The sequence below is a fragment of the Neodiprion virginianus genome, chromosome 6 (assembly GCF_021901495.1).
Source record: "Neodiprion virginianus isolate iyNeoVirg1 chromosome 6, iyNeoVirg1.1, whole genome shotgun sequence".
Taxonomy (NCBI): Eukaryota; Metazoa; Arthropoda; class Insecta; order Hymenoptera; family Diprionidae; genus Neodiprion; species Neodiprion virginianus.
This window is the reverse complement of record NC_060882.1, coordinates 9,313,628-9,340,620: the sequence shown is the minus strand read 5'-3', so window position 1 is coordinate 9,340,620 and position 26,993 is coordinate 9,313,628. Positions and strand designations below refer to the sequence as shown.

Below are 26,993 nucleotides of genomic sequence, written 5' to 3'. Positions count from 1 at the left end.
AATCCTCACATGATTCGCTGGTAAAAGTACATAATTTACACTAATATCATTCGACACTATCGCCGCGACACTTTTTATAAAAAATTATAGTCACGGTAATCATTTGTCATAAAGATACCCGAACAATGTTCCCACGGAGTGCCCATTATAGGCTGCCATTTTGATCCGAGTCAACAATAGAGCGCGCCATCTATCGATTCCTGAGGGGCACAGGCGGGATTTTTCAAACAATGAAGGGGAAAGCGTTTCTCTCCCGCTCTCCCCCCTCGCCGTTAGCACTTTACCCGCCCACGCCTCCTCGCTCCGTTCTCTCGGTGACCCAGAGACTAGGCGCTCGGCGTTCTTTTACCTTTATTTCTCGTGTATTCGCCAAGCGCGCTTCTGCCGATACGGATGCCAGCTCCTTCGGGAACCACGTTTGTGCAATACATTGACTATTGCAATTATTTCCGTTATGTAATGACGACTTTTTGTTGGCATGAAACATTTCGTCTAATTTTTTTTTTTTTACACAGCTGTAGCACGGGCCTCATTCAATATGTATTACGTACAATACACGCGGCGAAACAACCTGTTGATCATGGAATAAACGTCCCTCAATTTTGAACGAAATTTTGACATTTTCTTCCCCTTTAGTCGGAATATTGTTATGTCAAAAAGGCATTCTAAAGATTTGCCGCGCTATTCTTTTGCAGTTTACGAGTATATCGTACATACAAACAACGATTATAGTATTACGGTAAATTAAATTTGACCAACTACTTTTTTTTTTTTTCATCAAAGCGGAGAAGTTGATAATTCACAGATTGTTTGACAAATTTCAATGGAAATTTGACAGGAAATCTCATAATTGTTCTGCCCGCGGAAAAAAAATTCAGGTATCATATCACGTATAGCCGCATGCATAATTTGGAAATCGTAAGAGGCAATAATTTCGCGTGAAGGCCAAATACCAATTTTGGTGTTCCCGCGATTCGGGTATTTCGCAGCGTTACGTGAAATTTGCATGCAAATTGATATTTTTATTCACGTGAGTATTACCTAATCTACGATCATTTCTGTCCCGAAATATTATAGCGTTATAATTTTTCGTTTGTGAGCAACGCTTCGGTATTCGATACGTACGAACATACGCGACGTGAGTATCGGCCGCGATGCGCGAGGCCGGCAGAAGAATATCGCAGGTGGATGAGGGGGGGAGGGGGACATTAAGTCGGCAGAGATTCACACACGAGACTCCTCCTCCCGACTCTGGTTCGGTTCCTCGTACGATCAACCCGCTCTACGCCCGCTCTTCACGAACATTCCGCGATACTCACCCGACTGCACCCGACCTTGGGGTGGGTCCATCGCTTCCATCCTTGCGTTAGATTCATCCATTACAACGCATCTCCGACCCGATTCTTAAAAACCTACCTGTAGCTCGGCAGAATCTTGGTAGAGAATTTTTTTCCGAAGAATATACGTATACGGAGACCCAGAAGCTTCGATTTTGTCATATAATTTGTGCATATCTATTTCGTTACATTATTTCAGATAAGTACTGGATTGATGAAAACTCGAAATGATATCGCTGGTTGATATGGGTTCCAAACTGTTATAAGGGTGCCATTGTAGGTCTTATGAATGTAACAAAATTTAGTTTACTTAGTAATCATTCTTTATCTGGCGGATGTAATTTTTACAATAAATTATACAATTGCAGTATTGAAAAATTCATGCAAAATACTTTTTCTTTCTTTAATTCCTTTCCAATTTATTTGTTTCTCATTGATTCAAGCGTGTTGATTTAACCGTATTTTTGATTACACAATTACCTATATACGTAGACAGTGATGATTTTCAGTCATTTGCTGAGTTTTTTTTTTTACAAACCTCTCACACTTCTCAACCAACTCATGTGTACGTATATTTTTTTGACAATGGCCCTAGAATTAAAATAAGTTCGATTCCACGGAAATAACGTGAAAAATTTTTTTACCAACTTTTATTAACTAGATAATCAAATTATGTTAAGATTAAACTTGAAATATTACGTGAACAATGGTACAACGTCTCGAACATAGATCTTAGATCTATATTTACAAACACTATACCCTAAGAATTTAACTATTTCAAACATTTCTCCTACTTTTAAAGTCTTGTGAAAATTTTACAGGCACACATCCGTTATTATTTCTTCCGAAACACTCCATACGTGAAATAAAAAGAAGAAACAAACCAGCGTTGGCAAATTATTTGAAATATTTTCACTGAAAATTACAAAATTCTATCCTTGAAACAACAAATTTTTGTTACACAGCTAAGAATAAACAACATTCATTGCTATAATATTACAATAATAATAATGTAAGAATATATATTTATAGTATTATGTGATAACTTGTGATCATGATATTTCAATGTTGATTCAATTGTCATTCACTCGATTGATAATCCATAATAGTATTAATGACGTGATTGGTTATTGCTAATTACTAGAATTGTTGCAGGGTTATTTATTCTTGTTTTCCGTATTTTTTTTTTTTTTTTTTACTTCTGCTATAATGTAATATTGAGTCGTACACTTGTACGTGATATGAGTAGAAAATAGGATTCAACAATTAAGACACTTAGTTGAGTATATCGCAGTCGTTGTAGGAAGTGTACTGATGCCGCCTAGCCGTTAACCCTGACCTGGGCTATTTTTAATTGATTTATCGTTCATTTTATTCCATTATTCCCTTAACTTTCAAAGTGTAAAAACAAATAGATATATTTAATTATAGCATGGTACCTATATTGGATCAGCATCCAGCAGTTCATCAGTTTTCATGTGACCGGAAATCAGAATTGAAATGAATGGTCTAATACTATGGTCCGAAACAATAAATTGTGGCAGTTATATATCACGACGTCTTCTAAATTGGATGAGAACAGTACATTACGCATTTCGGAGAGGAACGGAAACCTGTTCCAGGTGAATATCGTGTTCACCTATAACTCAAAGAAGTTTGCGTACTGTATTATATATAAGGTAGATTGTTGACACGTAAATTATAACGGGTTTCTACAAATGTCTAATCTGTTGAAATAAATAATCTACGAAAAAGCTTATTACAAAAGTATTAAATATCTGATCTCTATATCTCGAAATATTATGAAAGCAACGTATTACTTCGAGCAAAGTATTGAATAAAAATTACAAATATTAAATAATAAATAGGCTTACAAGGTGCATTTCCTAACACGACTTTGGCTTTGACAAAATACACCCACATAGATACCTAGTTACGGTAACATATAAAATGCAATATTCGTACGATTGATATTGCTTTTCTGTCTTTCTTTATAAACTTCCGAAATTAGAAAAGAAATTCTTATAACTTTAAAATAACCGTACCGACGGCTACCTCATTTGTAATTTTCTTTGTTGCCAAACTCCGAATTTTCTATAGGCAGTGTTCAAGAGCTGGTTCAGGTGACTAGTCAAGTGTTGACTGACTGCCGAAAACTCCCTTTGAACACGATCCTGTACAATTACAATCAAAATAGCTTAAAGAAAAGTTCCACGTCAAAGACTGGAATAGTTTATCAGTAATATCAAGTTACAGATACGTAGAAATACGCCAATGAAGAAATTATTCTCTAAAGATTGATTCTTACCTCAAATGGCTTCAGCCTCGCAGAATGAAATCTGTGAAGAGCCTCATGCATACGAACAGCCTTCTCCTCGAGCTGGGGAGTGTTCGGTGGAAAACTCTTCCAAAAATGCCTTAATAATTCGCACGTACACATGTACATATTACGTAATTCTTTTTCCAAATCTTTCGGAATTAATTCTGTAACAAGGGAGAGCACATCAATTTTTATCAAATACTTCGCGATTAGAGAAAAGTGCATAACAGCTTGTAGCCCACATCTTTGGGTCTCTGGAACTTTATATACAGCAGAAAAATTTCACTACCGTTTGAACAAAAAATCCTGGGTACTTACGTCCTAAACTATCCTCTCGAAAACCTTTCATAAGAGCACCACCAGGCGTAAGTTCTCCCAAAGCAGATACTGCAGCTGCTGGACTAACTAAAGAGGTTGTTGCATGTCTCGGTACATGGTTCCCATTCACCCAATTGCTCGCTTCTCTTCTGAGTTGCGTTAAGGTGACTTGAAGCTCTTCGTTGGTGGCTTCTGCACTTCCGCTACCCGGTACTGGTCCATGTAAATATCTGTCAATGTGAGACAGGTTGAGGGGAGCTGTGGTCTTTGCGTTTAGATCACAGCTGGCATCAAGATCATCGTATACTAATTTCTCTTGTATCCTACGCTGTAAAATGATATCAAATATTAATGAATAATGATTTTTCACAAACAAGTTCATTCTATTGATCTCACAATGCAACCACTGATTCAGCTAAACTACTTACTTTTTTGGCTTTGGCACGATCTTCGATCTGGTTGGTAGCTTCCGATTTAGTTGTTGACAAAGTTGTTGTTCCATTTAAATGAAGTTGACTCGTATCTTGCGAAGTATTTGCGGTGCTTGCTTTCAGCACCATTATACTATGCTGATTAAACCTTTTGATCATGCTTTGGTGTACAATGTTGCCAGAGGCTTTATCAGCTTTTCCCGACCCAGTGCCATAATTTTCATCAATAGATTTGTCTTCAAATGAAGAAATATCAACCAATGGGTCACTGATCCCCGATTGAATATCTTTTTTCAACTCTTGATCATCTATTTTGGCACATTCGGTGAAAAGATCTTTGGTCCCTGCGTTTATACGATCTCGATGGAAATAATGCGATTGAAAGAACTTTGTCCAAAAATCAGACTCCGACATTTTTTGCGGGACATTTTCTACATGCTTTTTTTTCACCGCAGGATATGTTTTAAATATACATTCGATTATGTCTACCGTTAAATTGTATTTCAAACCATTACATCCGTCTGTTTGCGGCTTGATGTCAGCCTGAAAAAATATGTTAATAAGATTGGGTCAATTTATTTTACAACTAATCCAAATATTGTTGTTGACTATTACCAAAAAAGCACCATTGACTCCAATATCCTGTCGCTGACCTTTCTTTGCTTGAGTGTACTCAGCTGCGTGTTGAGCCCAGAATTCCTCAGAGGAAATAACTTGTGTGATTACGAGATCACGATAGAGCTGTAGCAAGGTTGGATTTTCTTGCAACATTCTGTAAAAATCATACAGAAATAAACATTGAATTCATTTTTGATAAACCAGTTCTGAAAGGAAAATAAATGTACCTGCCCTGTGAAATATGAAAACAAATTATTTAGGCAGCAAATTACGTAATTTGCAAACAATTTCAGGACTACGTATGTACTCTGTTGAGCAGATCAGACGTGCGCAATGATACATGCTAATCAACAAATACTTGTTTATTGGACAGGAATAGCATTATTTAATGTGACAAGATGTATAGACTGTGACTAGAAGTGGATAAATTTTTGAATATGAGAACAGTCTGGGATATTGATGAAGTTAGACCATTATTACATCTATAGCAAGAATGAGAAGACTTGGTGTTTAATTGTTATGAGTAATCAAGAATGTATATGTGAAATATCGTGAAAGACTGCTGTTTTTCCATTACGTATATACCTTCGTGATGGGAGAAGATATTTCCACGCGAGATGCAGTATGATACAGTATCCTTAGCTTTTTTTCGCCCCCATGATTAAAAATGCTTCTGGAAAAATATTAAATATTCAGACGAAATATGGAAGTGTTTTGTACCATAATACATTTTCTTCAATTTTATTCATTGATTTTCCCTCTCATTTCTCACTTTCCATTATTTAATTCACAAGTGAAATTGTATTTTATTCCCAAGCAAAAAAAACTACAGATCTGTATCAAATTGGGCTTTCGCAATATCAAATTATATACGTAAAGGTAAAGTAGCCACCTTTATTTTAAATAGTAAAATCAATTCTGCTAATTGTCTTAAATATATCGTGAGGTAACTTCACATTTCATTGTGTTGTAATTTTTTTCATTAACTTGAAAACTAAGGGCAATAAGGACCTGCAAATTCGTGTCGATCAGTCTTTACTGATGAAAAAACATATAACTTAGTGCCAGAAAGAGACACTAGAGATAATTTTCGTATGGTTATTCGACTAGGACTTTTGATTCACATTGCACTTCTATTCCAGGAGAGCACAGAATGATGAAAGTGAAAGAACTAATTCTTTCAACATAATCATGGCCCTGCCCTTGTAGCTTTTTTTTACTACAATAAAGCAAAGTGCACGTAAATTTTGCAAACTGAACTAAACTCATTCTAAAATTACAAAATAGTAATAATCATTTTCAACTTTTCGTTTAGTTAAAGTTACCAACTTCAACCTTATACAATTGATCTCTACTTTAGGCATGTCGAAGTAAATATTGATTAGGCACCTTGGAAACTAAGGACCGATATCTCACCTATTTTTTTCTTCTAATTCCTTGTTGACCTTTCTTTTAAACTTAGGTAAAAGTTGTTGTAACAATTCTTTGACATCATCCCGATCCTTGATCTGCGCCTCCTGCCCATTTCTATTTACAAAGTGAAATGTAGACGAGGATCCATCGTGGAGTACAACTTGTAGTTGAATTTTTGCTTTACCCTCCGGCGATATTTTTTGTACTAGAACAAACAATGACAATTTAGTAAATGAGAACATTGTAAATACCCGACGTATGTTGAAAAATTTTGCAAGAATGTAAAAAAAGAACAATGTTCGAAGTACGTATCTATAAACTTTAACACATGCCAAATTTCAAATAATGCTAATCGTATAGCACATCTATGAAGTAAAATCGTAAGGATGTTGGAAATTTTAGATTTCACAATTTGATAAAATTTATCATACTGAAGTGTAAAAAAAAAAAAAAGAAACTGGCTGATTTTGGCATAATATGTTTCAGTTTCACAAGAGGTTTTTTAATGAATACAGCATAATCATTTCATCAAGCCTTACGTTTAATATCAGCATATTTGTGACTAACGGAAACAGTGTCCCTGTTATCCAACATCCATGCTATCCTCTCATTCATTACATACAAAGTGCCATCGCCCTTTTTATAACGAACTTGGCCCACTTGCATCAAAACATCTTCGGAAGAAGTAGTCATGGCGGATGTATGTCTTCAACTAATGTGTCTGAAAATGTTCATTCATTTTACAAGTCGACAATGATTTAAATCCTTGCTCCTGTGCAGAATCAAACTTTCTTAGGTGTTATATCGCCTCAAATATCTCTTTAAACAACTCTTAAAAAAAAATTTCTCTAACAGATTACGTATTGCGCAATGTTGTTAGTGCCACTTTTTAATTTACATTAAATGACAATTCTCAGGTAAGTATTCATCTAATATTAAATAAATGAGAATATCGTACATAATGGATATAAAAAAACGAAACTAATGCAGCAGTTTTTTAAAATCTTTTTATCTTTTTTTTCTTCCGCAAGCATCCGCATATATGCATTACGTTACACACGTAAGAATACGTAATATAAATATACGTGTAGAAAAATGTGTGCAACACAGAAGGCGACTATACTAGTATAATAATGTAATGAATGCCAATGAATTTTGACAGATCATCGGTAATGAGGCTCTTTGCTCGGAAATAAGATAAACGATTGTTCAAAGGTAAATGTGAAATTAGAACGAAAGATCCGAGCCAATGACGCGGGGTGAAAAATGTTTCATCAGCGATAGTAGTACGTGCATACAATGTATGTACGAGTAGTAGACACTAGAGACAGTCTCAATTATAAGAGAAGACTTGTTTGTCACCGTCATCCTTGAATATCATAAAATGCCACCTAAATGAAACTTTCTTTATTGTACGCATTCGAAGATACGTGATAAAGATCGAATCGAAAATACGACGCACACCACAATGCGGCGAGGCAGATGTCATAATCTGTGAATGAAAAGCGGGGTAAAAAATTCTCAGTGCTCTCTCTCGACGGCGAGACACCACGCAACCGAGATGCGGCGTACCCGTGTACCCTACTTTTTATAACGTTCAAAACGTCACTATTTCACTAATATTCATCACTATAAAATATCGGACCGACGTATAAACATTGGCTACTGTTTATGTGGGTGAAATGAAGTTGATATCGTGCGATTTACCGGTGAAAAATTGTGACAAATTGTGGAGCGATATACGGGAACGTCCCGCGACACAGCCATGTGCAGAAACACACATCTGCGAAAGCATCGCGAAGACGGTTACGGACGGTACAACACCATCGACCAGCGGCCGACGCTGGAATACCGCGCGAACAACACACGAACCGATTGACGTCCGGTTTAATATCTCGCCACGAATACTCCTCATGATTTAAGGAAAGTTTTAGTGCTTGAATTACGTCTCAGAGGGTCTTTTATTTTGAATAAATAATTATTGCAAAATATATTATTCTCCTCGTTTATTATTTATTAAGGAAATACGTCAAAGTATGATCATCGTCGTTTCAACATATTATTCTTCCGCTATATTACCCACAATTCAAAATCGATTACAGCCCTGACGCGCTGAATTCAGATTTCAGATTCAGAAAACAATGTTACAACGAAACGTTGACTGAACTCCGTAGTTTTTTTGAAAAGGTTTTTCTAACGGGGTTTCGTGCGTTTTATGTGGTCTTATGCGATTGTACGTCAAACTGTTTTCGTCGACAGAGAAGTTACCGGCACCTTACGATCCCTGGCAGACTTACCTGCCGAGTACTGATCGAGAAAATTTGCCCAGGGCTAATAACCGTCTTTGAATTCTTCCGTCAACGGACCGAATAACCTTTTCAAATATACTCGAAGATTTTTAAGATATTATTATGAATTTTTTAAAAAATAGATTTCGTTAACGTGATATCCAATTTTGCACTGTGGTTTACGGCTTTGAACTTAAAAATCCCAGTTTTATAGAACCTGTAACAGTGCTTGCTATAAAAATAATGTTTTCTCTTTAAGAAATTTAATGCTTGACTGCCACAATGGAAGGTAATTTCTTAATTGAGGAGTTTAAAGGAAAAATAGATTAATTACAATTTTAATCTACTTATCTTTCTTGGGGACTAATTAAAAGTTCTACCCACTGTCTATGTAGTTATGACACTCATCTGGAACATTTTGTTATGAACCTTTGAAAGAGAAACCAAATCGACCTATTTCCTTATTTCGAAAATTAGTTAAACTAAGATTTAACTGATCCACCACTACAACGTAAACACAGCATTGGCTTTTCTATTGCTAGAAGGGAGACAATATATTATGAAATATGCCAAGAAAATGAAAATTCTGAGGTGTGGAACAATTTAATTCAAACGCAGGGTTACAACTTTCGTATGGTTTTTAATAACTGTTACTATAAGTGTTGTAGATAAATTTATTTTATATCCATCGGTCAAAAGCAGACTTATTTTACGTATAAAGCTTGATATTTGAATAAAAAGCAAGAATCAAACCTATTATTATTACTCTCCCATCTTCTTTGTAAATTAGGCTTTTCAGCAATTAGAGCATACCATTAAGCTTGAAACTCCAAGAACGATTAATTGATTTGACAAGTTTTGAGATTAATTTGCAAGGTTTTTCTCGATTTCCTCAAAATATTCATTTTTTTCTCTCATTTTCTCAATTCAATACACTCGAATACATGCATATATTCTAAATGTACGTTAGAGAATAATTTATATAATCAATTTGAGGAGATGCAGATTTTTAAAGGAACTTGTATTAACTCCTGATCTCTAATAACTAATGCCCGTTCTTGTAAATACAAATCATCTAATGATATGTCACTCAGGGTCATCAAACATGTATCTACTTATTTGAAAGTTAGATCAGCATATCAATGAATATGCTACCTTAGTCCCCCTCATACATACATAAAATGAAAGTATCCCATTTCAGTCAATATCATGTCACGGTCATGTCGAAGGTTGCCATAGCAATAACGTCCCTCAACTCTTATTTTTAGGCTCATCATAATTTGAATTGAGTAGTTTCCTCACTTGTCTGACTGTTTCATAGAAGGATAATGTGGGTGTGCCGCAAAGGTGTATCACAAGTGTGATCTACTTTACACTGTTCACATAGACACTGATGCACTGAAGAATACTTACTGGATCATTTTAATAACACAATTTTTTGCATTGATAAATTGAACACCAGGGTACTAATTGCTTGATATTTTATAGATTTTGAATATGTGGTGCGGAAACAGGAGCTTCAGAAAATAGCTTTTGGCTCAGGATGCGAGAGAGACACTTCATCAAAAAAGGGGATGACTCCGTTTATGAGACATTACATATATGAAGACTTTCCAAACATTTCCCCTACTAAGTATAATCCTCTGGATGCATTTAAAACTATCAACACCAAGGTTCTCTCGATAGGAATCCTCACATAAACAGTCAATTGCTTTACAGAGTAGCCTCTTATGGATATTCATATTCTTCAATAACATCACTTTTTTCCAGCCTTGTCCTTGTGCTATCAGTAGAAAGGGGTACAGTGGAATTGCACGTTTTGCAGACACTTTGAATCATGGCGACGATCATCCTTCCCCTGCTGAATACAGCATTAGCACATTTCCCCCAAAAGTTAAACAATCGAAATATCCGTTTTCATCCACAGCAAAGCGACAAAATAACTCGACCAACAAAAATCCAGGGTATTCAATTTCAATTCCCACTAATTATTTTGACTTATACAAACAACAAATTAATGCTTCAATATCACTGAGATAACTCATATATGATGCGTGTATCAAAATTGTTAACAATATGATAAATATAAAAGCAAGTATATAAACAGAAACGTTTTCAGGCCAGGTACTCACTTGCCTGGAGGTAAGCGTCAAATAATGTATGACCACAGTTTTGGTGGGCGTGTGAAGATGCGCTTAGGGGTTGAGTTGAAGTGCTGTCAGCGAAATACTGACATTTGTGACCTGTGTCAGAGAAAACCGCTTGGTGATTATTGGCACAAACGTAACAAAAGCTTTTTATGCAGACCGTGCATGCTCAAGGAACATAGGGAACACAAAATATACAATGCGCCTCAACTCAAAGAATTTCGTGCAAGTTTAAAAAAAAATTATTATGTTCTGAATACTGTAGTTTTTTGGGGTCATCAAAAAACAGAATTTGTATTTAATTATTTACATTATAGAAAATACGAGATTGCTCAGAGATACATCGTCACGAAGGGATGCCTGCCAAAATATGGCTTATGCATCCGCAAGTTATAAAAAAATGGAACCGATGCGAAGCTTATCTTTCAGCTTACCTTATAGACTAATTGCCGATTTCTTTTCGAGTAAAAACTACTTTGATATGGCAAAAAGAGTATCGCTTATACATGTTTGATGTAAATATTACAATTAAATATCCGAATTTCATAGTTTTTTATTACTATTGCTGTTAAATAGTTGTAATAACTTTGTAATATGTGAAATTTATAATTAAAAAACGAACTAAGGTATCTATGCATCAGTTCTTTTCACTTGCTCGGAAACAGTGATTTACCTCTGGTTGTTATGAAACGTGGGTATGATCACGAATGATAGAGACTGATATATGAATAGATTACATTCATTTAATAAGCGACACGTATACATCAATTCATTTTTAGGCATATTACACGTGATACAGATCTAAATGATTCTCATAATAGCAATACAATGAAATCCTTACTATTTCTAATATCTCTACTTGAGCACTATTTACAGAAAGATTATATAAAAATATTTCGCTTGTCAAATGGTTAAATGCCTCAAATAATATAGTATAGTAGTGTTTAACTGTATTAGAATATGGTATAACTATTATAGCTGTGTGTAACAGATAATATTTCGTATTACACATTACGTATATGTGGTAATCAGTCAATCAGGAAAGAATTGCTTCTTGTCTAGATATTAAAAATATGCAGAGTAATACCACTTGTATCAATTGACGTATATTAACTGTATTGTAACAAGCTGTTCTAGAAATACGTGTGAGGGCAAGTATTACACTTATTTTTCTATTCGACATAAGCTGTCATTCGCAGAATAAGGTTTTGGTTACGCAATTCCATAAAAAGATATTCGATGAAATGTGGGCACTTTACATATAACAACTAAGAGTTTAGTTTTAGCTGCTGAGAGGCCTGTAGAAATCGATACAACTTGTAAACCACGTGTACAAAGTTTTGAATTGAAACGAAATTTAATTACGAATTATTGTCACCTATTCAAGAATCGCTTTGATTTGAAAATAAACGGTATTGAAAAAAAGGATTCATTTATGCTAGAGATAATAGTTCTTAAAAACTGTTATGAAATGTTCATATACGACAACAAATTTAATACTATTGTCGGATTTATAAATAAGTTCAACAAAGATTAATGGATCGAAATCAGATATTATTGTTTTAAAGCAATGAAAACAGAAACTCTGAACAATATTTTAATGTTGTCTGAAATGAATACCGATTAAATGTAGAAATACCGTAAGACTCAGTGTAAACATTACATTTTGTAACTTGAATTAGTAGTAAAGCAGTAAAAATAACCGTATTTAAGATATGTTAAAAAACATTGTGGTTTACATGATATAAAAAAAATTGTTAAAAATTAACTTGCACACAATATTTCTGTTCAAAGTTGACCTACAACGCAGGCAATCCAATTAACGAAACAACATCTCGTTGACAATTATACAAGCCCTTAAAAATATTTTTAATTATAAGTAAAGCAATAATCATAAATTATAATCAATACCCTTTAAAATGTCACTGATTACGTTCAGAACTTGGAAATTGGTATATACCAACAGCTAGCTTTCAGCATCACAGAAATTTACAAGCAAAGTTTGAATCGTCCTACTTCCTAAATTGATCAGAAATCCAATCCTGCAATACTTGAGGAATTGAAAAATCAGAACAAATCGTACAACTATAATATTCGAGCTTAAAAAAATGGAAGCCAAAAACTTAGCTATCAGTTAAAGAATGGTCACTCTCGTTTTGGCGACTGATAACTAATGGTTTGTTAGTCTCCTCTGTAGGGTTTCCTCCATCTGGAGCTTGTCGAGTGACTACAGACACTGATGAATCGGATGTCATTCCAGAACCATTATCAACAACATGTTGCCTTAGTCTAACAGAAGAAGTATCTAACGAAAGTGTAGTTGTTGACTCTGTACTATTACTAGTCATTGATTCATCAGAATTTGGTTTATTAGCTTCTGTAACGTCAATATTTCCGCCAGTATCATCGGACACCCCTGTTGGTGTCATTCTAAGGAAATCATTACCTTCTAAGCTTTTAGAAGTATTTGCTTGAACTCTGTTCTGGCTAACATTATCTTCGACCAAAGATGTATCAATTTCTATTAAATTTCTAAGTCTACCCAACCTATTATTGATAGTAGCATTGAAATTCTCTGTATATCTGTTGTCCAACTCTTCTATTACAACTCCGTCATTCGTTGCATTCAAATTTTCTACGCCTTCATTAGAATTATTTGGATTTGAAAATGAATCAGAGACGTGAACATTAGGAATTAAGTGTTGATACAATAATGGATTGAAAATACTCTCCGAATGCATATGGCGAACATTTGAAGACAACAAGTGTGTTGTCAAGTCGTCAAATTCAGTAAAATCATTATTTTCCTCGGTGACTAATTCCTCCCGAATCATCGTTGATACCTTATTTCTTTCATGCGGTACATTGCTCGCAGTAGTGTCAGCAGCATTGTTATTCTCATTGACATCTCTTGTTACTACATTTAGCTGTAAATTAATAGATGATGGATTCTGATTTTTATAAGTTTCAGTGCGCTGAATGTCCTGATACTCTGTTTGCGTCGGAACAGTTCGCACATTAACTTCTTGATTACATTTTCTATTAGTATGTGTATTGTTGTGTCGTAAACTAGCGATAAAATCGTGAATATTTCTTTTGATTGGAAAATTTCCCGCTGGTGGTGGTGCAGATGTTAGAGACGTTAATTTATCTAGTAAATGGTTTATGTGCATTCTAGCGCCCCTTGTAGGTTGTCCAGCTACATCATCTCTCGCGTAACAGTTATTAGAATAGTCATCATTTCGATTCCCACCATCAAAATGTCCATTTGACAAACTCTGACTGGAGTGCACATGTGAAGTTGTAGAGTAACCGGTGTCTGTTAGATTTGGATCCGTACTTTCTGTGTTAGCATTGTAATTATTTGGCACGTATCGGTTTTGGATGTCGATAAAAAAATTTGATTCCCGATATCTATTTGTTTGAGAGCATTGACTAGATAAATTGTTAGTTGTTTGTGGTAGAGGTTGCCAATCTTCTACATTCCGAGGCGCGATTCTCGCAGAGTGATCATTCACAGTGTTTCCATTTTGATGATGTGCAAGTTCTAAATCCGGCTCATCAGCATCGAAGTCAGGATCAAAGTCAACGTCAAAATCTTCATTTGTTACATCGTGCAATCGAGATTTCAATCGTTTTGTAATCTCATCCAACTCAGTCAACTTTTGCCTGTAATTGCAAGTCATGCACATAAAAAATTAAAAATGCAAAATTGTATAACAATATTGACTTATATCTGTATATAGAGATATGAAAATCAATAGACAACAATATAGGTTTGAACTCACTTGAGTGATTGCGACAAAAACGTCATAGAAACATCACCTAGACTATGACCGATGTCATTCCCTGGATCATTTTCTAATTCGTTATAACTAGTACAAAATCCATCATTATTGCTAATAGTGTGGTTTTGTGATATTTGTTCCACAGGAGGGAGAAAATTTTCTAAGAGGACACCAGTACTCTGTGGAATATAGGATGCTGTCAATTGCGATATTTGTTGGTGTGGAATACTTGTGCTAGAAGTCGATTTGATGAACATTGAGATACTTTCCAGCGGTGTAATAGTGACCTATACAAAAGAAGACGGAAATAACAAATAATTGTTTTTTCTTCAATATGTTGATGGTACTCGCTTAACGAGGGTTCATATTTTATGTACTTACTTTTATTTGACCGTTGCATTTCCCAGTAAAATCCATGATGTGAAACCATCCGGATACAAGAGGGAACCCAGCAAGTAATATGGACAAATCAACAGCTGCAAATCCAATAACTATATCCCTATTCAAGTCAAAATTTGGACTTGTCGTAGGATCTAGCAGTCGCCAGATTTTTAATATCATTCTTTTCTGTTCCTACAACATAAATTTGATAAGAGTTAGAACTAATATGACATGTGTAGATTTGCAAAGACAAGCTATTAATGACTCTAGTTAGGTATTACATTTACGAGTAAGTCAGAAGAGAGACGTGTATCGCATCTCCATTCCCATTTTGGACTGCAGCTGTTAGGAAAGATATTTGTGATTTTGTATGAACCGAATTGTGTTCCATTATCTTGCTGCGCAGGTTGAAAAGTCACGTATGTACTTGGTTCAATAGCTCCTTCAAGTTTTTCTACTTTAGGCAAGTGCAAGGCACATTCAATCTCTACGTGAGCCCTAAATGATGATTCCTCATCTATGTGTACCATCATATCCCTTAATTCATCATGTGTAACAGATTTCCCTGTGATCAGTGGTTTAGGATTCGAGTTTGAGTAACTTGTGCTTGGAACTTGATTGACAGTATCATCATACTCTGCGCCAACTCCAACACTTCTATACATCTCAGTGGGCATACAGTAATTTTCTCTAGGACTACTTTCCAAGGAAGAAACACTTTCATTACTCAATGGTTCTAAGTCAATTTGTTCTACAATAGTTGACATTTTACGATGGTTTGGTTGAACAGTGTGAGCCTCAGTTGCAGTATGACTGCTAACCTTTGGAACACTAAGTGTTTGAGCCAAATGGTCAACCAGTGCATGTAGAACTGAACTTTGTGAGCCTGAGGGATCATTTTGAGCTTCCCTATTTAAAGTATCAAAAGACTTCACATCTTCAACGGTAGTAATTTCAGTCTGTGATTCCTGAGTTTTTTTATCTTGAGGCGCAAAATAAATTTCTTCAGCGTGAAAATGTTGAAATCCGCTATCAAATCCTTGTAGGAAATCTGTAGAAGCATGAGGATTGTCGCGACGAACATGAATTCTCTGATTAAGAACTTGACTTTCGCCTGTAGACAAGTTAGATTTCTGTGTATTCTGAGAGGCATTCCTCAAAGAACTTTGAATCACACGAGGTGTTATGTTGCAGTCTCTAAGTCCTCTGGTCATTTCTAGAAGAGCGATTTGATCCGCAGTGCCAAGAGCTACCAAAGCCAGTAGTTCCCCACAATAGTTGCCAGTTATTGGTTCAGAAATCGGAACCCATCCGTCAACGCTTATAACAGGATACTGAGAAAATATTATCACATAAATTTCATTATATTTTGCTTTTGAGTTGTTATATCATCTGTTGAAATTTATGTATTACCTTTGATAATAAAAGATGTGGAACCACTAAAGAATCGCGATAAGCGACATACAACTGATGAACAGGTAGTTTGGCAATACCGAGTAAACTGTCTTGTCCTGAAATATTTCTACTCCAAACTTCGGTAACGATGAAGTTATCCTTTGTTCTATCGAGCAATTCTTGTCCGTGCAACAATGGAACTAGCTGAAATACAAGTGTACGCAATTGTTGTATGCAATTACTTTCAAGTTCATAACTGATATAATAATAAACTGGACAAACTTACTTCGTGAAAATGGTAAAACGGATTCTCAGTATCATTGCACAATTGGCTAGTAGCTCTATCTTCTTTCCAAAATGCTCGACATATTAAGTACGTATTCAATTTGGGTAATCCTTTACCTTCAGCTATGTATATCAATCCATGCAGAAGTGTCTGTATGATCATATAATTAAACCGTAAAACACGATAAGGAGAACTATTGATTGTGAACAGCAATTATAGAAATAGAACTAACTTTTTCTTCTTTATTTTCACTAGGTTGATCGACTTTTACATATCTATCTTCTGTGTCGCTTTGCCTATTCTCCGTGACACCGTTTTTATTACTCCCACTAGATTTGCTCCCACTGCAACTATAAGAGTATTTAGAGGATGTTGAAACCCTGCTGTTTGGCTTTGAATTGCTACCAGTAGCTGATTTTGCTTTGCTTCCTGTTGTGCTAGGCACCGATGATATCTCATACACAGGAATATTTTGCTTCGTAGATGTTACTGCATCTGGTTAATTATAAAAATACATAAATTCCCGAAAATTCGCGGCACTTGGAGTGAGTTGTAAATGCATTTATTTATTTATTTTTACAAACAAAACTAGAATCCCAAAAACTAGAGATCTTAGCATAACTTCAAAACTTCAATCAAGCTGAAGCTAGCAGTTGAGTACACGAACGTTCATCAAAATTTAATAGGCTGTGAAGCCCAGACATTTAAATTTTTTCTAATCTCATAATACATTAATGCTTCTGTACAAGTACAAGTCTAAAACTTTACTATGTTATCATATGTAAAAAAAATTTCAACAGGTTCTGCGAACATTTAACGTTATTATCAAACAAAAGACAATAATAGGCTACACTTACCAATAAAATCTTTTCCAAAGTGAATCCCATCACAGCCCAGTTCTATATTAACTTTTAATTCTCCCATTTTTATGCCTTTGTTAACTATTGCTAGCTTTTGCGTTGTACTCAGTGTTTCCATTTCTGCAACTTCGCTTACATATATTGATCCAAAACCTAGTAAGGTAGGCGACCTTTGATTCAAATGTCGATTAAAAACCTTGAACTTTAAAGGTAGATCCATGTGAATGTAGGGTTTTGGCAGGTCAAAGATCGCTTGATGATTGAAATAAATAACTGTAAAATAGATATATTTGTTATTATATAATTTTTGTATGTATGGATTAGTACTAGTTATATTTTAATACTCTTGACTCTATGTTTTTAACATTTGATTTTAAAAGTTAGTCCCACAAAACAATATAATACGATACAATAACACTTTGTTTATTCAGGCAAATTACATACCTTGACCAACTTGTTTTTTGGAACATAATTTCGTGGGGCGGCTCTCACTGTTAGATTTCCTGATCGGTTTTTTCGTAAATGATGTATCATATTCAACAAGGTACGTCACTGCTAATGGTATGCTATCACCTCCTAATAAAACGTGGAAACAAAACTTTCAGGAATATGCTGTAATAATGTACCTATGTATGCAATCATTAAAGAATAAAAGTATAAGATTCTACATCTGCTGCGTCAAAAAATAGTAAAAAGAAATGTAGGAGTTTGTATGTTATACTTGAGAAAATTTGTCTACATTACTAAAACATTCGCATGTTGAGGAAATGAATATAGTTGAAGAAATGTAAAACGAATTATGGCTCCGGTTTGTAGCATCGCAACTACGTTACGTATAAACTGAAATTACATTAACATACGAGAAACGCAAGATGATCGGACTCTTCGATATCCTGGTGGAGACAACGTTAGGGACTCTACGACAATCTTCATGCTGTCTATATGATCAATCGGGCCTGATTCTGAAATATTTAATATTAGCAATTGGATAAGTAATGTGACAGGGAACTGAAAGAATATCACGTGTTATCAGATAATGGCTACCTCTGTACTTATACGATTCTGAATCTTTGGAAATAACTTCATTCACAACTTCATCAGGCTTGCTCATGACAATCTTTCTTTGATTACAACGTTGCTGGCAGTTATAGCACGATTGAATTGTTTCAGAAGCTAGATTAATCAAGCTTGGTGTGGGAGATGTAGATCTCAATGTTTCTAACGCCTTACGCTCATCCAATTGACTCATTTTCTTTCCTAGAAAAACACATTTGTTTTACCGAAATTGTACTCTGCAAATGAAAACCACATTTGATCCTAAAAATACAGTAAACTCTCGAGTTCCAAATTTAAAATTACATACCAAGAAAGTATTCATAAAGCTTGGCTTCATTCTCAATGGAATTGTCAGACGTAAGACTATCTAGAGCAGAACTTTCGCTCAAAGCTAAACGGTCATCGCTGCAAGTTTCTTTGAGAATGGCTCCTCGTAATCTCTGTGCTCTCGCAACAACCTGGGCGACAAGTTTGTCAGCAACTTCGGTGTTAAATTTTTTCAATGGTATCTCACTCTGCATTCGCTTGTCTTTCAATACAGACTTATATGCATTGTCCATGTACTTAGAATTGCTCATGGCTAATGTGTAATTTGACTTATTATCAAAGATCATTTTGTTTGATTTCTGTAGTTTCTCGTCGTTTACTCTCGGCTTTAAATTAATTACAGGGTGCAATGCTTGATCTTCAAACTGCGTTTTTTGAAATCGTTTAATTTTTCTGGTAGTCTTAACACCTTTCGTCATGTTTGTAAACTTCAAACAAATATGAACGTCTCCTAATCTGTTCCCAGCCTCATTTATAATTGGAAAATATCTAGAGTATGTTTTACTCTCGAATATATCCAGTAAATCGATAACATGAGCTGTGGCAATAACCTGATGTGTATTTTCTGCCACAACCACAAGCTCTATTGTCCCGCAATTTTTCAGATACTCTGCAAATAAATCGACACTTGTTCTCACAGCGTAAGTCTCTGTTGTATCTTCGTTTACTGTTTGTGAACCAGTCTTGATGTCGACTGGTCTAGAAAAAAATAAAAATACACATTGATGAAAACAGGTTGAATTTCACTAAGAAAAGGTATTTTTGATCCACCATAAACAGAAAAAAAATTGAGATTAAAATTCAGTAAATCAAAAACGACTCCTTAACAAGCTGAACTAAAACCAAGCAAAAGGTGAGTCAAAGGAGAACGTTAAGCAAAGATTGATAATTTATGTGAAGGTTAACCTATGGACTAGACTGAATTTGTCGTAGCTGATTTCAAAGACGCGCGGTGGATGACACGTGTAATAAAATTATTAAAAAAATAAATAAATAAGGAAGAACCTAAATTGCGCACTGTCGAGTTCACCCCACCAGGAGGCAAGTATAGTTACGTCTCCCGGACTTCGTCTTGACCAGACAATTTCGTCGATGGTGAGGTTCAAGTAGCCGTGAAGTTTCCCCTCAACCAGTGGCGGAAGAGATCGAGAAACATTTACTTCTGAATCCATTTAACGGATTTAGAGTAAATCATAACGTTTCATTAGCCGAAGTTGTCACATCGGGTTTATTCAAACGTAATCTTTTGACAACCGAACAACACGGTTCCCAACACGGTTCCGTCGTTTACACAAGTTCATGACGGCCGCTTAAATCTTGATCTGCGCATGCGCCACGCATGACGCAATTACCTAACACAGCTGCCTACACATACAATGATCACCGTGTGATTTGCCTGTGATCACCAAACGTCGGAATCATAGGCATATGAGCCCGCGACTTACGAGTAGTAATAAAAAATGAGTGGGACTCTTTCTTTTTTTATCTCGGTGGATTTTTCAATATTTAGACATATTTTAATATCATCATTAAGACAAATTTTTTCCAAAACTTTTGCAAAATTCATGCAGGACACGGTGGGGTGCTTCAAAAGTGCTACTAATTTACCATGTCAAAACGATCAGAAGTAGGTACCTACATAATTAATCAATATTTCATAAAACAAAAAAATTAAGAGATAAAGGAAGGTATTGAGAATATCACGTATAAGGAGAAGATTTATTTTCTTCATAAAGCTATTTTACATATTTTCAAATAGCTATAAAAATATTTAGAAAATAGATGAACGTATAAGAAATAGGGAACAACTACAAATGGAGTAGAAAGATTATAAAAGCATTTTTTGAAGTGATTTTTTGTGTTTACTCAGTTAGTACTCTTTTGATACATTGGCATAATTGACATTGACACATTTCATTGTTAGATCTTGGCAATCGGTCAATGATATAACATAGTGTTATACACAGAAGGATTTCACTAATAAATGGTGAAACTATATGTCATTCTTAAATAATAATGCTGATATAGATTTGGGCGCTCTGCGTGAGCTACATAAAAAGTTAGAACTTGAACCATAGATATCTCTGAAAACGAAATATAACTTTAGGCAAGAATATTTCGATACATTTTTTTAAAAAATCTAACAATTTAACAACTCCTGTACATTTATTTGTACATTTACATTTGTAGCTCAAGCATATTTAGAAAATCCACATGAGAATTCATTAATTCTTATCAGAGAATGTATGCATAGTGAAAGTGAATACAAGCTCCATAGTATCACTTTGGCACCATTTGTCTCATCATCAACCGGTATTTGTAAAAAAAAGTGGCATATACAAAGTTAAATGTATATAATATAAAATTTTGCTACATCTTTCATGTAGTTTTTATTTGCAAATATCAAAGGCTGTAATTGAAAGTTTATAACGTTTCCAGGTAGTTAGAATTGTTTGGCAGAGATTTTATTGTATCTGACACATTCTCACTTTGTAAAAAATCTTGACACACATTCCACTTCGAATTCCGAATCGTACTCAAAAAAATATCCATTTGTGTCCGATGATTCGTGATATAAATTTTTTAAATCATATTATGACTGGCTCAAGTTGAAAATAACGCCATTCCGATCATTTTGTCGATTAAAATCCACAAAAAATTTAATACAAATTTGTTTTATCGTTTTTCATTACATCTAACCACATTTGCTTACTTGATACATTCTTGGTGTAAATGCTTATTAAAACGTGTGCCAAAGTTAACGACATATTTTTAAAGCAGTCCGCAACATGCTTACCTAATTTAATAGGCTAGAGGAACAAGAGATATCACGGTAATATTTTCGTCACTTAGGTTTTGCTTACGAAAGATAACATATTTGATAAATTGGCATTTGCATAATAATATTGATTAATTATAATTAGTAAAGATATAGTGGTGTATGTATTATCACCTATATACATATATGTATACCAATAGTTATTAGCCACGACCAATAATATAATTAATAAAATTTTGCATATAAAAATAATGTAGCATTACTGTATGGAGAAACAGCAGTGAATGTAATTAATGCAAGAACGTAATCTATGAAAGCTTCTGGAATACATGTTTATACATTAGATAAGTGTAATAGTGCGAAAAAAACACAATTGGGACTTGTTTAATCACAAATATAAGATCAGTTGCACTAGATGTAAATACATCAATAACGATATTGATAATAGTTTTACATTCTTCTGAATATAACAATACTAAAAATAATAATATTATAGTAATTATGAGAATGTGCCACAAAATACTTAGAACATATACTCTGTATATATTCTTCTTCAAACTTTAAGATTAAATACCATCCCAAGGAATTGCTCGTAGTGGATTGTTATCACTCCATCTTGATCGGTGTCAAACTGTCTAAAGGCTGATGTCAATGTCTGTAAGTGAAAACGGTAATAATTAAATATACACTTGCAATAATAAAATGATTGTAATTTGATTTTATTATTTTTATTAATGCAAAAGAGTATTTTATTGGCTACTGTTGCAAAAGTTTATTGATACCAAAATTCAGTGATATTATTGAGCAAAGATTAAGCAGTTACATGATCGAGTGTCAATAAGTCCTTATGTACAATGACTCATTACTGACACAGAGATTTTATCTTTCAAACTATATATGAATCAAAATGTGATTCAGAGTATGCTTACATATAGAACGATGCAACATTGGATAAAATCGTCAAAATATATAGTCCCCCTGCCGCCACGATCATACTTCCGTATAAGCGTATTGATTATATGGTCTGACAAACGGTATCCAAAATTGGTAAGTGCAGTTTTGAGTTCATCACGATCAATATTTCCGCTATTGTCACGATCAAATGAACGAAAGCAACTCTGCCAATCAGTAACGTATTTCCACAAAGCTCCAAATTCTTCAAAGCTGACCGTTCCAGTTTGGTTTTTGTCAAACATACCTGGAGAAGCAGGATCGATTTTGTCAATATCAAACATACCTGCATGGAGAGAATCATCATGACTGACTTATTACATACATATTAAATGAGAAAAAATACCACTGTCATGCTGCAAACAAATATTTTCTAAAAAAATTTACTCATTCTCCACGCTGTCAATGACGAACAATGATTTCTGACTACCAAGCAAATCTGACATTCTTTTCACATGCTTGAGTAACGACTTATTGTAACAGTGGTTGGTACCTGGGCAACAAATTTTCATATCAAATTTGACTCTGTGTAGTGAGGTTTCTATGCTTCTCAGAAACATGCTCAAAACCATAACATTCATGTTACATAATATTTGGAGACAGTATTATTTCTCAATTCTTAGTAATGTATGTCAATTAAACTATATAAATTCTAGTTTAACTACAGGTTTCCAGACTTGGCAATTACAAAGTAAATGAAAGCACATAATGTCACAAAGATTTTAATAATTTCTGCATATTGATTTGCTGGTATATCTCAAGTGCATAGCAAAAGTGCAAGACTGTTTTGAATATTCATAGAAATCCGTCTATTTCAGGGTTTAAATTCATTACGGTGATCTAGATTTCCAGTGCCATTGATTCATGCATACAACTTCACGTCAGGTAATTGAAAAATAAAGTTAAGATTTATTATTATATATGAATATTTTTGCATATTAATTTCAAGAATTTAATTTCAAGCAGTAAAACAGAACAGCATAACGATGAAAAAAAATGTAACATCTTTTTGAAACTTACCAATCATCAAACGAACTGTTTCAGGATTGAACGGAGTCCAGGTTCCATTAGAAAGAGCTACTTGAAGTTCTTCGGCTGTTATTGCTCCAGAATGGTCTTTATCAACTCTGTAGAAATAAATTACATATAAGTATCAGAGGAAACTGAAGGAAAATGTATAATAGTTTTAAAACGGCAAGCATTAGTGGCATTTACTGACCACGAAATGTTATTACTTTCACACGTTCCACTTTCGCAAGAATAGAGGCGATTGAAAAGCACAAAAGTGACGGAGTTGACGATAGAATCATTTAAACCCATTTTCAAAACGTTCCAATTTTCTAGCAGTAAGATTACTAAGCGTTCGAAAATACAAGGACGATACACTTAAACGTAATATGACGCCGCATATCAATTGGGAGGAAAGAAAGTTTGTCTTCGACAACACGTCACGTGCAATCAATTACGAATATCAAGTCTCGTTAAACTCCCAATAAAAATAGTTTGTAGGTATCCGTTGTAAATGGATTACAAACTCACCTTTGGAAGACATCCCAAAGAAATTCACGACTCGGCATCGGCGAAACGAACGTCATTTTGTTTACTTTTGATTTACTCAGGCGAAGTCGGGCAAAATAAAACCGTTTCCTATGCACGATTTAGGCTGAAATTACAAGGCCGACAATACAGCCAAGCCCACAGAACTGCGTAATTAGAAACGTCCTGTTAATCGGAAATGCTCTTCACCACTCTTTACTAACCTATGTCCTACGCACAATCGGCGATCGCAGAACAAGTGGAACTCACGAAATGACTCGAAATACACGTCACACTTCAGAAGCGCGTTTCGGTTACTCACGATTCCCGGAAACACTCCGGAGCAACCAATGACAAGTAAGCACTCACACATGCGCATACCCTTCTAATACATTAGCATCTCTGTGGCCGGACCACGATCATACAGGCTATGGGCGTCTACGCAAAGAGGATACCTAGACTTCCTGGAGGATACGGTTGACCGTGGACTGAGGATATGTAAAAACTGATAACCCCGGGTTATTTTGCCTGACAGTTTGCCGGGTCTGGCTGGGTTTGGGGGTATTAGCAATTTCACGTATTATCAACCAAGCAACTAACCACGTCGGTAAAAGAAGTTCTTCATAACTAACAACCAGAGATGAGTAGTCTCTGCTAACAACTATCGCGTGCAAAACATTGGTGACATACCGTTGCACAGTGAAATTGAAAAGCAGAGAAAATCCCATTCAAGAAATATCCGTAAGTGGTCGGAGAATTCATACTTCGCCTGACGTTGCATGTTACGCTAATGCTTTAAACATTTGATCGCGTTGTGCGTAGCTTGCGCGGTGTTTTCACCCGGCCGCTGAGACGATAGATATAATAGATAATAGTACGTTACGTGGCAAGTGCGGGAAGTAGGTGATACCTGCCCCTACGAGTTATGTATAGAATTTTTTGACACAAGTTGTGGAAAGTTCGCGATAAGATCTGATAAAAGTGGTTTTGGTACACAAAGGAAAGCTAATATGACCTTTTGTAATCGATGTTATTAATCCGAGTATCGCCTTCGCTCCTTAGCGCCGCGTTTGTTTACATCGATTATAATCTGGTAAATACACAGTACGCAGGAGTACGTTATTATGATTCTAGAGATCGCTGTAAAGGTAAAATTCACTTACCGCACGTTCCGCAGGCACGGTAAAACGAACTTACCGCACGCCGTGTTAAAAAATAGAGCGTAAGCAACGGTGTAAGCGTCCCATGAACAGATACGAATCGGTTCCTTAAAGGACAGCAGATAATAATTCTCTCGCCCTCTTTGTCGCTCTACTCATCGTGTAGTGGCTACAAGAGGGGAAAAACAGCTAGGCAGGCGCGTGCAGCTACCCCCACTCCATGTGAAGAGCGACAGAGAGGGTGGGGGAATTATTATCTTCCGTCCTTCAGAGAACTGATTTTAGTTTCTTCTGAGCGCCGTGCGGTATCAGTCGTTTCCGACCAATCGGACCGAAATCGCGTGATCTCAGTATCGGTTCAACATTCAGACCGCGTTTGTCTCTATGCGTGGAATATCAATTTTATTATTTTTTTCGCTGATTTTTGGTAAATGCGCAGTTGCATTGTTAGCAAGTTTATTCAGTCGGTTCAAATAGACAGCTGCAGCACAACAAGTGAGTGTAGTATCGAGTGCTAGAGTTATTGCGGTGCGGATTTTGTGGATTATAAGAGATTAGTGAAGATCTGAATTGTGTAAAAAGTGCGACGCTTCACCAACGACCCTGAGATGCTACAAGAACACTACGTGTAAAAGCGTGGAGCAGCCCAGAGTCGAGGTAATAATACTTATTTTAATTCTTGATTGATATTTTTCATCGATTCAAGGTGGTACATTTAAAGTCGGACTTTTGTTCTTGCATTACATGCAATGCATAAATATGAAACTGGACAACAATAATAATTAATTTGCAAACTAAAAGCCAATTTGCAAAATTAATTTAAGTCTTCTATTTTGTTTTTCACAGATTTAAGCAGAGACTTCCGAGTAACTCTTTCATTTCTCGGCAACGTTGGTGAGTTTGCATGTGTTAGGTTACGGGTATTTCCCTGGGATTCCTATGTCACGTGGCGTGGCGGTAACAATTGTTACACGAATCTTGGATTTCTTAGCTGCATGGATAGGCTCATTCACGGTAGCAACGTGCTTGACTTTGTCGACTAATTTTTTTTTCGCAATTTAATTTACCGTAGCCTGCTTAAACTTAGAAATTTTGCACGTTGCTAAAAATGGAATGAGCATCGCGACCGGTAACCATCGCTTACTCGACAATCGCGAGATCGAATTGTATTTCGTAACTGATGTAATAATCTACGTTTGAATTTACCGATGTCGTTTAAGTGGTGGGTTCACCTGAGGTTTGAACATATTCAATTATTCACAATATTGTTAAATCGATAAAATTCCAAAGTCTGGCATAACGTAACGTAATCAAATTGCATCTTATATTATATATCATTTTCAATCTTTTAACAGCCAACAAGCATATTGATCAACTGCAGGCTCAGCTCGCTTAGAAAAATGCTAATTGGCATATAGGATGTTTTTAACCAATTTTACAAAAGGTTAATGTACCGATAGTCTGCCAATATTTACTAAAATAATACATACAATATTAGGGTTGGCGGGATACAACCGCGATATTGCAGTATTCTGAGTAGGCAGACTATGATACAAAAACATTTTGCTCCCAACAGGTAACCAACGAAAATGTAAGTCGGTA

General features: G+C 35.3%; 4 protein-coding genes across 9 annotated transcripts; 1 reads left to right on the top strand and 3 right to left on the bottom strand.

The window, feature by feature from the left end:
- Positions 1-1,816: 1,816 nt before the first annotated feature.
- On the bottom strand, positions 1,817-8,275 carry LOC124307701 (general transcription factor IIH subunit 1). 2 transcript variants are annotated; one of them, XM_046769663.1, is made up of 8 exons: positions 8,145-8,275; positions 6,977-7,158; positions 6,441-6,642; positions 5,022-5,178; positions 4,404-4,949; positions 3,976-4,303; positions 3,646-3,821; positions 1,817-3,511 (listed from the first exon to the last, which is right to left on the bottom strand). In XM_046769663.1, exons 2-8 carry the CDS (start codon positions 7,128-7,130, stop codon positions 3,389-3,391), a joined length of 1,686 nt encoding a protein of 561 aa, XP_046625619.1. In that variant the 5' UTR covers positions 7,131-7,158; positions 8,145-8,275; the 3' UTR covers positions 1,817-3,388. The 2 variants fall into 2 exon arrangements, with proteins under 2 accessions (XP_046625619.1, XP_046625620.1); XM_046769664.1 differs by lacking the exon at positions 6,977-7,158 and having other exon boundaries at positions 8,145-8,265.
- LOC124307702 (uncharacterized) lies at positions 7,229-12,282 on the top strand. 4 transcript variants are annotated; one of them, XM_046769667.1, is made up of 5 exons: positions 9,553-10,072; positions 10,214-10,398; positions 10,496-10,689; positions 10,845-11,097; positions 11,190-12,282. In XM_046769667.1, exons 1-5 carry the CDS (start codon positions 10,054-10,056, stop codon positions 11,316-11,318), a joined length of 780 nt encoding a protein of 259 aa, XP_046625623.1. In that variant the 5' UTR covers positions 9,553-10,053; the 3' UTR covers positions 11,319-12,282. The 4 variants fall into 4 exon arrangements, with proteins under 4 accessions (XP_046625624.1, XP_046625622.1, XP_046625621.1 ...); XM_046769668.1 differs by lacking the exon at positions 9,553-10,072 and adding an exon at positions 7,229-7,354 and having other exon boundaries at positions 10,845-12,282; XM_046769666.1 differs by lacking the exon at positions 9,553-10,072 and adding an exon at positions 8,253-9,014 and having other exon boundaries at positions 10,845-12,282.
- Positions 11,598-20,262, bottom strand: LOC124307698 (uncharacterized). Its single transcript, XM_046769659.1, has 13 exons — positions 19,971-20,262; positions 18,946-19,664; positions 18,627-18,839; positions 18,443-18,544; positions 18,027-18,158; positions 17,580-17,855; positions 16,955-17,217; positions 16,723-16,872; positions 16,455-16,640; positions 15,323-16,375; positions 15,042-15,233; positions 14,661-14,947; positions 11,598-14,541 (listed from the first exon to the last, which is right to left on the bottom strand). Exons 1-13 carry the CDS (start codon positions 20,135-20,137, stop codon positions 12,996-12,998), a joined length of 5,286 nt encoding a protein of 1,761 aa, XP_046625615.1. The 5' UTR covers positions 20,138-20,262; the 3' UTR covers positions 11,598-12,995.
- A 562-nt stretch (positions 20,263-20,824) lies between these two features.
- LOC124307704 (programmed cell death protein 6) lies at positions 20,825-24,676 on the bottom strand. Of its 2 annotated transcripts, none has more exons than XM_046769669.1 (4): positions 24,235-24,676; positions 23,716-23,822; positions 22,674-22,981; positions 20,825-22,399 (listed from the first exon to the last, which is right to left on the bottom strand). In XM_046769669.1, the coding sequence occupies exons 1-4, from the start codon at positions 24,288-24,290 to the stop codon at positions 22,298-22,300; spliced, it is 573 nt and encodes a 190-aa protein (XP_046625625.1). In that variant the 5' UTR covers positions 24,291-24,676; the 3' UTR covers positions 20,825-22,297. The 2 variants fall into 2 exon arrangements, with proteins under 2 accessions (XP_046625625.1, XP_046625626.1); XM_046769670.1 differs by having other exon boundaries at positions 22,674-22,942; positions 24,235-24,671.
- Between the last annotated feature and the right edge of the window lie 2,317 nt (positions 24,677-26,993).